At 36.4% G+C, this 14,768-nt stretch overlaps 1 protein-coding gene and 1 long non-coding RNA gene across 2 annotated transcripts; both read left to right on the top strand.

Moving 5' to 3' along the window:
• Window positions 1-3,216: 3,216 nt before the first annotated feature.
• LOC145472127 (MAM domain-containing glycosylphosphatidylinositol anchor protein 2-like) lies at window positions 3,217-14,752 on the top strand (the record flags this gene model as incomplete). The annotated part of the gene is made up of 4 exons (XM_081454924.1): window positions 3,217-3,511; window positions 11,374-11,637; window positions 12,825-13,076; window positions 14,609-14,752. Coding segments are annotated over 4 exons (955 nt in total), but the record flags the coding sequence as incomplete, so codon positions are not given.
• LOC145472128 (uncharacterized) lies at window positions 6,009-6,660 on the top strand. Its single transcript, XR_014043523.1, has 2 exons — window positions 6,009-6,444; window positions 6,560-6,660. It is a non-coding gene; the product is annotated as an uncharacterized LOC145472128 (long non-coding RNA).
• Window positions 14,753-14,768: the final 16 nt, after the last annotated feature.

Below are 14,768 nucleotides of genomic sequence, written 5' to 3'. Positions count from 1 at the left end.
ATATAGAAATGGAACCCCCTCAGAAAAAAAGATATTTGTGCAGTAAAGCAGAAAAGTATCATGAAAAATGTGTTACACAAAAAGAATTTATACTTTCAAGAAAAAGAGAAAATTACCACAGAAGGTCTAATTCACTAGATAATGAAGAAAAGGAAAAAGAAAAATTAAATAAAGCATCACTTAAACAAAGACAAAAACTGACTAAAAACTCTACCAAACATGATTTAGATCATTATATTTCAGTTTTTAAGAGCAAACTAAAAAAATGGACCATATTGTAATATGCTCTGTTTGCAATAGACTGCTTTATTAAAAAAAATCAGTTCACCTGTTGGGTCAAAACAAGTATGCCATTCAAAGCATTTTCACAAGTAAAACATCATTTGATGACAAAGTATACATTTGTAGAACCTGTCATTCAAAGGCTTTGAAAGGAAAGGTGCCATGCCAAGGTGTATGTAATAAATTACAAGTTGATGAAATACCCCTAGGATGGAGGCAGTTATTTTCCACAAACAACAGGTATATCAATGACAAAGAGAACTGCTTGAGGATAACGTATTCACATTGACAAAACTTTCAATTTTCTCAGATTTTCCTTGGTTCTTTCAATTTTTTACATCTTCTATTTTGCAGAATTTTTGCATTGTATAACATTTCACCTAAAATATACCCTTGGAACCCTTAGAATATCTTGGTTTCTATTTGCAGCATGTACTATTCACTGTTTCCCCCATGCCTTCCTTTTTCAAATTCCCCTAAAATATTTACCATCACAAATGCAAGCCAGTTACGCTTCCTAAAGTGTCTTGTTTTAAACAAAAAACTATGAATTAAAAAGAAAAGAAAAAAGAAATTTTGCTATGTGTGAGATTCAAACTTGCATAGTCCCATGCAAGAGGAAAACAATTGATCCACTGTGTACGTGTATGTACTGAAACAATGGGTTATCAGCTCAGCAGGCTCAAGTGAGTGTCAAATCAAAGTCAATATAACCAAAATAAAGCTGTGATTTATATCTTAAGTTGAGAAATGGACAGGCGAATCAAGGAGAGACTGAACTACATATTTCACTTATAATTTTTCGGTACTGCAAATAAATTTGGAGATGCAAGATGATATGAACGAATAGTTGACGAAAAGAAGATAGAGACATTACACAGGGCTGGGAGTTCTTCATGCACTGATATTGCATTGGAAAGGTAAGAAAAAAAAAGAAAACGTTACAGTGCTGGGGATTCATATTGGTCACCCAACCGCGCCGAACAGGGCTTAACTTTGTTGATCTGACAAGACGCAGTGCTGTCTTTGTGGTATTAGTCCAGGACAATATGTTGAAAAAATGACTCCCAGGGGAATTTCATGATCATTTTAGTTTCTTTGCTGAAATCTATAGTTTGGAGCACGCTGAGTCGAAAAAACTTTGTGATCTGACAAGATATCTTGATAAAAAGGCTCAAGTTGTTTTGCTAGGATTCGTTCAAAAATTTTATTGAGGGCCGGAAGAACAGATACAGGTCTGTAGTTCTTATTGCAAAGTTCATTGTCCTTCTTACATGTAAACAAAAGGGTCACTTGCCCCATTTTCCAGCGTGAAGGATAATGACCTAGACCAATTGAACAGTTCATTATTTTAGCAAGAGGCTTCAATATTACAGATGCAGACTCCTTCAGTAATCGTGGAGGTATCAAGTCATGACCACAAGATTTACACGTATTCATCTCTAACAAAAACTTCTCCACTTGCTTTGAGTTAGTAAAATCAAAATCGAAATTTGTTATTATGTTTGAAGAATGGTTAGTTAATATGGACTGAATGCTTTGATGAATACTGCAATCAGTTCCAAAGTCCTCCTTGTTTATCTCTGCTGCTGCATCAGCAATATTTGGAGTTTCACTTGCCAAAACTGCAAGTGAAACCGCAAGGCCTTCTAGCCAAAACCAAATTGTTGCTATAGTTATATTGTCTGGTTTTAAACAGAGAGTTGTGTTGTCAGTTATATGTTATCCAAATTCTGCTTCTCCAAATCATAATAATTCTGGTGTAACATGCACACCTACATTTTTGATTGGACATATTTTTTTTAACTAATGACATTTGCTTCCCAAGTGTCCTTTGATGGTTCGAAAGTGTGCATTATTTATCTTAGAAAGTTGTCCACCTAAAAGAGAGTTTAGCTGCAGTAGAATGACTGATCAGTAAAACAGCAGGGACCAACAAAAGAGGTCCATCTTATAGAGGTGTCAATCTTAAAAATAAATAAATGATTAATTAATGTTTAAGCCCACGGACTAAACAATAAGGGCTAGAAATACATATACCTTATAATTTTTCAACCTTGTCATTGTCGCAGCATTATTATGGATCCCTTGCTCAGGCTTGTAAGAACCAGAACCTTCATGACTGAGATTATAATTTATTACCAAATGCAAAGCAAACATTGTTATGCACTCCTAGTCGCATTTACTAGCATGTAATGTATATGCTCCTTTTTTTATTAAGAACCCTTGTATAAGAACATTGAGAGTCACTAGAGGATGTTTACTCCGACAGCTTTTTAAAAACAGGTGATTTTAAACCAAAGCATTGGTGATGTAGATAACTTACCCTACTTTCACTTTGGTTAGCTAAGCATTTCAAAATTCCTTTCTTTAATTTCTGGTCACTATTATCATGTTTTCATTACACTGAAGTTCAAAAGACCCAGGTACTCATGTACCCAGCCTATGCTTGACTTACTTATGAAATTAAGTAATTAAGAATTTGCAGTGGCATTTACAGAGCATACGGGCATTTCTAGAGTTAGAGAGAGTTAACTTTTTAATGCACAGTGTAAGTCCACACCAGCCCTAAGGTTGCCATATTCAGACCTGCCTTATCAAAAAGTATATGTATGGATGGATGTATATATATGACAGGTGTTTTGTTGAGAGCTTCGCAAATGGCTCTTATAATTTTAAGCTGATGTACTTCGGGCAGTGCAGTTTTGTCTGAATCATGTATGAGGTGAAGCTGCTGGCCAAGCTCACCACAGTCTCTATTGGTTCCTAGACAAGACCTTTGCACCCGATTTGGGGGCAGGGGCGGGAGCCTCCTCAAATTTTCATTTGGGGAGGCGACAGCCCCCCTGCCCCCTTGCTCCACCACCTATGTATTATTAAGATAACTGTATTCATGTGCTTTTCAAAACATATCTACAGCTGGATTAACTCTTCATTGCATTCTTTTTAGTTGAAACCAGTTTTACCATCAGTCCCAGCAGTCCCAGTGGTGACCAGACTGTCAATGAAGGTTCAAATCTGACTTTGTTTTGCGACGCATCTGGTAAACCAACTCCAAACATTACTTGGACCAGAGTATTAAAGAATGGTACAGATGGTGATGTAGTGTTCTTTGGAAACCCTTGGGTTATTGTAAACATCAGCAGAACTGCTACTGGAACATACCGCTGTACGGCTTACAATGGAATTGGAAATCCAGTCAACCATTCACTTTATATCAACGTTACTTGTAAGTACAGACATGCACTTTTTAGGTAATGTAATGCACACTGTAGTTGATGCGTTATAATTATTTAAATGATACAATCTGACATGTATCATTGTGCATGACAGGGTTCTCATTAATTTAGGGAGTAGAGGGCTTGTTTCATGAAGTAGACAGCTGACACCGAGTCAAATGCCAAGGACACAAGTCTCTAGGGAGGTCTGGGGGCATGCTCCCCTGAAAATTTTGAAATTGAGAGGCTTTGAAATGCTGTTACCCATTCTCTTAAAGATACATGTATATATTTCATAAAATAATCAATTTTGAAAAAAGGTCCATCAAGACTATTGAGGAATTACAGAGACTTTTTTCAATTTTAATTATTTGTAACTAAAAATGAACCCCACGCCCTCACCCATGATGCCCCCACTCTCACTACAGCCTTGACTGCCTTGAGACAAGGACAGTCAAGGTTCAGTCACACTCCAGAAAACCTGTGTTTTCCCTATTACTCTTTACAACTTTTGCATGTGTTATTTCACAATAAGTAGGCAGCTCAAAAATTGAAGTAGCTGGGTTTTTAGCTAGTGACTGCCTCTTAATGAGAACCCTGCATGATAACAACATGAATATTAAAAATAATGCTTTTTGATACAATACATGAACACATTCAAGCATTTATAATAACAGAGGTCAAACAGTTAACTATAATACATTGTATCTTAAATTTAATTCTGACTTAAATCAACCAACTGTAAAAACTTCAAAGGACATGAAAGGAATACTTATCGTATCTTAGGGTGCATGTATCTAAACAGTTAGCTTTGTCACAGCTTCTTCTAAGCTTGTAGTTTTGGTATCTCTCTTGTTCTTCGTAGGGGGCTCCCCGATGACTTTGTGGTCATCCTCAGTAGCTTGAGGAGTTTTCTCCGGTTCTACTCACTTGCCCACCTAATTGTACTGCATTTCAAATTCTGACTGGAACAATTTGAAAGACTCAGCAATAGTCTTAGTTAAATCCTGAGACACCTGGACAAATTTTTGTTTTGTTAGTTTTGGCACCAATGGCACTAGCAACAACTTCAATGTTTGTTTCGCTGTGTTTGTTTTCAGAAGCACTACTTCTCCTTTTTAAGTTGTCTTTCTTGTCTTTGGACTCAATATTAGTTGAACTTTCAGCCATTCTTTGCAAAATATTGCTTGACAAGTCAAATTTCTTCTACCATGTTGGATCAAAGCTCCGTTCACTTTCAAAGGCGGCAACATACTGAGTTCGTGCAGGGCAGTGCTTAATCTCATGTGAGCCCTCCATGTGGTGATGGAATAGAATTCTATTGAAGGGGTTCAGAGCGACCCACCCTGGGTGTCAGAGGGGTTTTTTCTCTTTCGTGGCAAGCAAAAAATAACCCTCTGGTCCTGGCAGGTACAAGCCTCACTTCCATGAGTACAGATACTGAACTTGGTCTTCGATTGGTCTTCATACCTAGTGCCAATTACCTTTCAGAGTGATAACGATTGAACACTGGCTCTTATTAGTTAAACCATTGCATTACACCCCAGGAGCAGTGAAAACAGTTTTATGGTTTGAAGAAAAAATAAACAAAGCCATGTTGGTGGAAAGAAGTAGTGAATTTGAGTGAGCATTTTGGGCAATTCGATGTGCAGTACAAGTGCGCATTGGATACTGGATTTTCAGAAATATTATAGTTGAAACCTGTTTAAGAAGAGCCCTGCTTCAATTCGTTTAAGCAGGAACATGTGTTTGGAGTTCTGCTTACTGGATGCAGGAAATCTTTGATCTTTCAAAACATGCCTAAAGTCTGTGCATATTTACATGATCAAGGTTTTGGATACCCAAAAGCTGTCATTTTAGTTGTTGTTTTTCCCTTAAGTGCTCTGATTGATTCGCATAACTAAGAGCTTAAAGATCATGGCATATCTGCCTGTTCGCTCAATGATGGCCAATGACACCTTTTGACCAGCATTCTACAGAAGTTCCCCACTCAGTTAATTCCTTTCACTCTTTCAGTGACCTCAGATCTTTCTCTTTTTGGAGAATTTTTCCCTTGAAGACCTTTTCAAATTTCTTCACTTCTCTTGTACATTTCCTTCTGCAATGCAGGCTATGATCTCTTTGTTGATAGGAAATCCCAACACAGATGAAAATTTTGCCACTGTGTTTTGCTCTATGAGCAAAAACCGTCTAATAAGTTGAACTTTCCATATCCAGTTATTAACAGATTCAAATTGCACACTCAACAAAAATTATTTACATTTATTTATTTATTTATTTATTTATTTATTTATTTATTTATTTATTTATTTACGTTATAAATTATACAGACATTTCTAGCTTGGTCGGAGTTCTCAAAACACTGCTATTCCTCATCTTGCAAACATACACCACATGTAGACTTGTCAAATTACAAAAACAAACAGATCCTGGTTTGGTGAGCTATTTGGTTTCAAAATCACATGGAAGCGACGCTTGTAACTGCTGGCCTAGGGAGCACTGTTTTTTTTTTTTTTTCGCTCACCACGATCACAGCTTTGTCACTCACTGATAGTGGCTTCGCCTTGAAAACAAAAAAGAAGCCTCTGGCACCCAGGGTATTTTGAGTGACCTTAAATTTTTGAAAATTCAAAAAGTTGTATCTTAACATGTTTATCACAATTGGTTAAGAAAAAAGGTGGTCATGGATGAAACTTGTTATAAGCACTTAAAGGCGCTCATCACCACCCACGCATGTGCAAGCCTTGGCTCTGTTCTCATTGAGATCCTAATACATCTGCCATCTTGAATTTATCGGAGTTCTGAAATTTTGTGCTAATTTTGCTGTTCTTGGTTAAAATTATTATGTCTTTTTGTCGTGTGTATGGATTTGTTTTCGTCGGTCTACTTAGTTTATCGCAGAGGCAAAATTGTGGATGCAGAAGAGGCAAGAGATGCTACTGTGGTGAGTTTCCTTCGACTCCGTTACATGACAGATTTGAATGTGTGAATTGTTTTGTAGTTTCTGGGAATATGTTCTGACACAATAATTTCTCTTTCATCTGTTGCTATCCTCTTAGGAAAACTGCATCTCCTGTTCGTGCAAAAGTCTTTGTTCCATGAAACAGAAAACAAATGCAGATCATGGCTGTCCTTGCAAGATGTGGGACTAAGTGCACATGTTGTTGAAACAAGGTGAAATTCCTCATTTATGCACCTTGTTGCAACATTGTTTGGGATTAGGTATTGGAGGCTGAACGTGACTAGAACTAGATTCCTGGCCATTTTTGGTTCTGTTTGTGTTCCAGTTTCATATTCATGTGTATGGCATGACTCTTTCATTCAGGCAGATTTAGGCTAAACATTTCACCAAGCATAACAGCAGTTTCGAGTTTTTGTGGATTGAATTGTCTTTCCCTTGAGCTGAAAAGGTTTCTAGGAACACAGTCATACCAGACTGACAACAGGCCAGTAGTGAAGAGCAGGACAGAATAAAAGAAATAGAGATGTGAAGGTGTGCTTGTAAAGAAATATATTTTACTTTATTCATCGTAAATTTATTATTATTTCAAGACCAAAAATATGCCTAAATATGGAAGTATAGACCACAAAAACCAAAGCTTGAACACACTGCACCGATTCAAATGCATAAAGTTTAGTAGGCAAGATTTGTTTTGTGCCTATTGGTTTTTCATGATATCTAGGCCCACTTAGGAAAAACTCTGTACCTGTTAGCAAGCTGTCAAATGCCTTTGACACAGTTGTTCGCTCTAGCTAAATAAATCAATTTCTACACTTTACTTTGTCAGCACAAAATACTTTATTTTATTGGTGATTACCTTCGTAATGTTCCTTTAGGAATTCATTCAAATGCTTGATGAAGCAATGATGCTTAACCTCTGCGTCAGAAGCCTGCCCAGAGGAATTGATGATTTAGACAATGAGAACCTCGGTGAAAGTGGCATTTCTCAACCCACCCTGGTACTTCCACAGAAGGGCAGATGACAGGTGGATGGAATGCTTGACCCTGCACCTCCTTCCAGCAGCTTGGCGATACCATGGTGCAAGTGAGGCATGTGCCAAATTATGCCATGAGAAATAGAGAATAAGTTCCGTGCTCATAGAACTTGAGTTCACCACGCACACTGAATTCTCCGAGCTTTGTTTGGACTTTGATGTGCTTCAGCTGGCCATAAGAAACAGGGGCGGATATAAGAAACGACTGCAAAGAAAATAGCACATGTGCCTTCATGAAGAAGAAAATTAATGTTCTCAATAGATATGGTTATCTGGGGAGGGGAAACCGGAAAGTGTGCCCTTCTTGTGCAGTAACAATTATCCGATGGCAATATCTCTCACCATTAAGTGTAGACCCGTCAACCCCATTTTACACTGACCACTAACATGTTGCATTTCTCATCTGTGTCAGTAACACACAAGTGTTGACAAAACCTGTCAAAATTGACCAATCAGAGGGGTATACTAGATCCTGGTATACCAGAACGACCTTTTGTTAAGTTTTCCCACAGGCGTTGTTTCGCTTTCTGTAACCATGCTTCTCCCCTATTTTTTTGCTTGCTGTTTTTTGCGTTGTGCCCCAACTAACTGAATGCCTGGAAGAAGCTATGTTCCCAGTGTCCTAATGCTATCAACATTCAAATCCAAGATGGCAGCCTGTGTCTGGCATGTTTGAATTCCACAAAAGAACGTGGCTTTTTTTTTTACAGATCTTTACACAATTTAGAAACCTGTCACAGGCTGGAAACTACATGTATTCAGAAGTCATTTGTAGAAGCACATAGTTATCCCAAGGAATTTTGCTCCTACCGATCAAGGTGGAAAATAATTGAACTATTTTCTGAAAAGGATGAAGTATACAGCTAGTTGTGATGAAGACATGAAACTTAAGTCTGGGGATAAAAGTTGTGGCCTTGCCATGTCCACCATGCTGGTATTTATAAGTGAACAGACAGGTTTTTAACAGGAATCAGTGATTAGACGATAAAATTATTTTTCAGAGAAGAAGGTAATATTCCTGGAACACTGTGGCTACATGTAGATACCTGGTAGCTGGGAAGTGTTTTCAAGGACTGGATCCCAGGCAATCTGAAATTATTATAGAATTTCCATGGAATAACTCATTCCATTCTGCTTAGAATAGTAGATCCTTGTTTAGAAATGTCAAGCAATTTCAAGCACATTTATTATTTTGGCTAATTGTAGTTAAGGAAATTTTCGTACTTGGGCTGCCTATAAAATCTCCATGTTTTGACACCTAGAAAATATTTTACTCTGGCCTTTTTTTACAGAGTGTGATATTCTCAGTTATTTTAAGGACTATTAAAGTAGTGTTATCAGTTAAAGATAAGCTACAAGAAGGAAAGTTATGGGCTGAGGTCATTGTTCTCACTTTTCGAGTGTCCTTTAATCACATTTGGGTTTATATTTCCGACATTTCATGGCAATGAACACATATTTTCATGACCCATTAAATTCAGGTCTGGTCAGTTTCAGACTTCCATGGCAATTTCATGGTCTATTAAATGTAGTGGTATATGTTTCATGACCCATCAAATTTAATTTTACTTTATTTATGAATTTTCATGGCTATGAAGACAAATTTTAATGACCCTCTAATTTCATTTCTGGATCACTGATGACTCTTCATTGAAAAAGTTCTTCATGAGCCATGAAATAATTTTCATGAAAAATAATTGGGTTTCAGTGAGACCATGAAAATTGCCATGTCTTGCTCAGAATTTTTGTACGGGAAGTACTTTTTCACTTATGATCTGATGGTTCTTTTTACATGATCATCAATAATAAAAAATATTATTTGAATCACTTTTCATTGGACTACTGCAGTTTACTTAGGCATGGGTCACACTGTGGACTTTTTTTGTTTTTGTCGCATCATAAATTGTAGCACAAGTTTGTCGGGGCAGTTTTAGCTCTACAGGACTATAGTAACTAAGTCTTGCACACTGAAAACATTGATGCCATCAGAGGAGAAAGAGCGAAATATTCAGATTTTGTTGGTTTTTCCTTAAAATGGCGAGAATCAGTAAAGGAAATGATCTATGAAAAGAAAGGAAGGGGTCAGGGACCATTTAAGAGCAGACGGGTAAACTGCACGAGAAGTTAATGCAACTGGTACCAAGCTCTTACTTGTTTATAATTATTTCTTCCTTGGTGCATGCGCTCGATGCATGACATTGTGTGACATTGCGACACAAGTTTTGAGTGCAGTAAGGATGTGCAGAAACAATGGGCGTGAACATCAAACACATGGTAGGCATCTTAAAAATACAAACTTCAGGTACTCAGCTGGTTGTGGAATAAACTTCTTTGAATGCTACTTTAAATGATAGAACCTTAACGCTGATAATTATATACAGAACACTCGGAAAAACTCTGGGACCAGCCTATCAAATTGACTCTAGCCATCCCCTCTTTTGGTTGACTTTATTGCAAACAGAGCTCTGTGCATGCTAATCCTCACCCTCCCCTCCCAGAGTTTGGCATTGTTTTCAGGTTCAGGAGGGGTAAATATTTATGACCAAAAATGATGTTTTAATACTAGACAGGGGTCTTTTTATGATGTTAACTGAACTTGCAACTGCAGCGCTACGGAATATATAATTATGATCTATAAATATACATGTACTGTAGGTTCTGGTAATCTCAGCTTGGACCTCCATCGATCATGGTTGAAATAAGAGAGAAATGAAACCCCTCACCCCAAATCAATTGTGAATACAGTGTTGATATTATGACATGTAATAGAAGTAATGATAATGGTAATGATAATGATAATGATAATAGTAATAGTATTTTATGAGGGAACCCAACTCACCATGGCAGTTTTCAGAAGGCCCCTCAAATCAAGTTCAAGAACGGGTTGTCTTCAGTTTAAATTTGTTGTTCAAGATGGTAGCTCATTCCAGGTTGGCATTACGTGTATCTTGCATTAGATATGACTCATAAGTCTTAGGCCTGCAGTGCAAACTATATACATTATTGCTTCTAATATCGTGAGTGTGGTGAAAAAATGAAGAGTTCTCTGCAGAATCGTTTAAGCAAAACATGGAATAAAAAATTGCAAATTTTGTGTTGTGATAAAGCAGTGGCAGATGACACTTCCACTAAAAAAAAAGGAAAAATAAAAGGAAACTATTTCTGTGTTGAGTTTTTCCTCATGAGTGTGATAGTCGTCTCACTGGGGTTTGGCTTTCACTTTCATTAAGGTATGGTTTACATCTTATTTCAACATTTTGCACTTGTTGACTAACATTCTGATTTATGCACTAAATAAATTTATCAATGTTGTTTCATGTCTAAGTGTAGATGAGCAGTTGTTCATAAATGTTTGTATCTCAGCTGTTACATATTCATTAAAAGCATTGAGGTCTAATACAGCATTCACGTACCTTCAAGTTTTAATTGCTTCAATCTGGACTAAAATGTTGTGAAACTATAACACAAATATGGCACTAACTGAAGAAAAAAATATTGTTATTCAGAATATTAATATTAATCTGAAGCTGATAATCACTTTGTTAACAGATAATACTGTAAGTTTAAGCATGCCTTGTTTTACTTGCCTTATTGTTTTCAATGCACAGTTATTATCCTCAGCTGTCTTCAAAACTAGTCAACTGCATTTAATGCTAATTCTGAGTTAATTCTGATTTTATTGGTGCATTCTGTTGCTTTACATGTACATGTTGTGAACTCTTGCTCTGTATTGGTTGACAAGTGTTAGATTTTTAGTGGTATAAGTAGTAGAGTTGTTGCTACAGAGTAGCAATCACGAACATTTATTACTTACAAGTTCATACATCGATACAAGAATCATGTTAACAAATTAAGATCATTTCATTCTTTTATGTAGATCAGCCTGATAATGTTACCTTGGTAACTAACACAACTGAGAACAAAGACTGTTCTGATTTGTGGGTGAATTTCACGTGCATCTCATCTGAGGCCAATCCACCAGTTTATAACTATCTGCTCTCTGATGACAAAGATGGATTTGGTTTTAGCAAGAGAGGAACATGGATAGAGAAGATATCAAGAGGAGGAATTTTCAATTGCATAGCATATCAACTTGTGGAAAATGTATCAAGCACAAACAATATTGCCCTGACTGTAAATGGTAAGTGAATTAAATTTGTTAAATGGCAATTAACTCAGCATCACCGAGCACCACCTTTTAAACACACAAGTTAATTGCTTTTTTACCAAAGTCAAACTGTTTTTTACTGATGTCATAACATTTTCTACTCAGATGCATGAAAAATTAAACTGACATCAATTTGTTGAGCAGAGCTTTAATATAAATAACTTACAATGTGTCAAGGTGCTGAAGATACTTTAGGGGCCCCAGTTCAGCCCGATGTTCTGCTGCTAAAGTTCATTGATAACAAACATGAGGTCTCTACTACATGTAGTTCAAATTGTAACCAAAAGATAAATTCCAACATTCCTCACAACAAATCAAGCCATACATGAACACATCTTGCATGGTGAGTGGAGGGGCTACTGGGGCCTAGGAACACCTTGAACATTTATGTGGTAAATGAGCCATGTGAATGGTTAGCAGTCAGTGCTCTTGCAGTTTTGAAAAAGATGGCTTCTAAACGAGCTTCCTCTGCTAGACCAAAAATTTCTAAATATTGTTCTTCTGTAAGGTATCACGTACACGTATGTGGACTTAGAAACCTATAGTTTTGTATTTATACATTATATTGCTCAATGGATTTGAAAATTTTGGTTAACATCTTCAACTTCCTAAAAAAGACTTTTGCATGCTTTCTTTGACCATTAACTTACTTTAACACCATGAGTACCATTAATGAGGTGCAAATGACCACGTTTTTATCAAACAAATCTGTATTCGTGCTTTCTGAAAACAAGTGAAACCTTTTTTTTTCTTGTGTGTAGAAAATATCAAGGCAACTGATTCTTTATCTTTGCTACTAGTGGAAAATACCTGGGATTTGAAATGAAAGCTCTCCATTAGAGTTATCTAAAAGCTGTCTAATAGGGGCTGAGTTTAACCCCTAAAATGCACCAGATGCAACCTTTGGAAGCTAACATTTTCAAAATTTCCTTGGGAGGGGCCCTGCTCTCAGACCCCCTTGTGGGCAAGGGTCACTGGCCTTTGTCCAAAGGCCTTCAGCCTCTGCTATCTACTATTCTAACCATCTTGCCTATTACTCGAAATCATTTTGACTGGGCTGCCAGTTACGCTCAGGAAAGTATGCTGTATACACTGTACTCACTAGCTAGAATATTTTATTATCCAGTCAGTTTAAGTGGCTTTTCATTTTTTGTTTCCAGTTCCACTAGTTATGGAACAAGCAGAGAATGAAACTGTCCAGGAAGGTGGCAATGTGAAAGTGTACTGTAATGTAACTGGCATTCCTGATCCTACTGTCATTTGGACAAAAGTGCAGGGTGGTGGTTATAACCCCACTGAGGGAAAATTACTGAACATTACTAACATCACCAGAGCTCAAGCTGGAGAATACAAGTGCACCGCAAACAACACTTGTGGAGAGAAGTCTACAGTGACAAGCATTGATGTGCAATGTAAGAACATCATCTTCTCAATATTAACAAAAACACACCCAGTTTTAAGTTAGTACACTGTTGCAGATTCAATAAGCTGGAGAAGCTACATTGTACTACATTATGAACAAAAACACTTGCATGTGAAGGAAATTGAATCTACAACAATGTGTTCATCACAACAGCTGAAAACCACAAGCGGACAGTCAGAAGGACCTTTTGCTAAGTTTATAATTATAATAATAATAATAATAATAATAATAATAATAATAATAATAATAAAACAGAAAACTACATCGGCAAGATCCCAGGCAATATTAGAATAACAGAGCTACAGAAGACCATCCTCCTTGGAACTGCTCACATACTTAGGAGGACTCTATCTATCAAGTAATCCAGCAGACTGCCCTAGGCTCATGGGTTGAACTCAGCACCATAAGTTAAAAGCGGCAAGACTTAAAGGACATAATAATAATAATGATAATAATTAAAAAAAAAAAAAAAAAAAGAGGAGTGTTTATTGTGACAAAAACTAGAGCTAAGCTTTACAAAATGCTATAATATTTACATAATTTGATGTCTGTTAAACCTGTAAAACATGTTTCCGTAATAATAATAATAATAATAATAATAATAATAATAATAATAATAATAATAGCAAAAATAGTATTTAATGAGGGAACCCAACTCGAATTCAAGAAGGGGTGGTCTTCAGTTTAAATTGTGTTGTCTGAGATGGTAGCTCACTCCATACTGGCATTATCTTACATTGGATATATGACTTAAGTCTTAGGTCTACAGTGCAAACTATGTATTATTGCTTCTAATATCTTGAGTGTGGTGAAGAAATGAAGAGTTCTCTGCAGCATCATTTAAGCAAAACGTGGAATAAAAATCTGGAAATTTTGTGTTGTGACAAAGCATTGTTGGACGGCACTTCCACTCAAAAAAAAGAATAAAAGGAAATTATTTCTGTTTTGAGTTTTTCCTCATGAGTGTGACAGTCTTCTCATTGGGGTTTCACTTTCACTTTCATCAAGGTACAGTTTTCATCTTATTTCAAATTTTTGCACTTGTTGAACAACATTCTGATTTACGCACACTAAATAAATTTATCAATGTCGTTAATTTTCGTGACTGTGTAGATGAGCAGCTGTTCAAACATGTACTTGTATCTCAGTTACATATTCATTAAAAGCATTCAGGTCTAATACAGCATTCATGTACCTTCTTCAAGTTTTAATTACTTTACTCTGGACTAAAATGTTGTGAAACTATAACCCAAATATGGCACTAAATAAATAAAAAAAATATTATTATTCAGAATATTAATATTAATCTGAAGCTCATAATCACTTTGTTAACAGATAATACTGTAAGTTTAAGCATGCCTTATTTTACTCGCCTTATTGTTTTTCGTGCACAGTTATTATTAACCTCAGCTGTCTTCAAAACTAGTCAACTGTATTTAATACTAATTCTGAGTTAATTCTGATTTTGTTAAATGGCAATTAAATGTTAACAAATTAAGATCATTTCATTCTTTTATGTAGATCAGCCTGATAATGTTACCTTGGTAACTAACACAACTGAGAACAAAGACTGTTCTGATTTGTGGGTGAATTTCACGTGCATCTCATCTGAGGCCAATCCACCAGTTTATAACTATCTGCTCTCTGATGACAAAGATGGATTTGGTTTTAGCAAGAGAGG

Source organism: Orbicella franksi, unplaced genomic scaffold (assembly GCF_964199315.1).
Source record: "Orbicella franksi unplaced genomic scaffold, jaOrbFran1.1 SCAFFOLD_206, whole genome shotgun sequence".
NCBI classification, from domain to species: domain Eukaryota; kingdom Metazoa; phylum Cnidaria; class Anthozoa; order Scleractinia; family Merulinidae; genus Orbicella; species Orbicella franksi.
The sequence above is the reverse complement of the archived record's forward strand: the minus strand, read 5'-3'. Positions and strand labels throughout refer to the sequence as shown.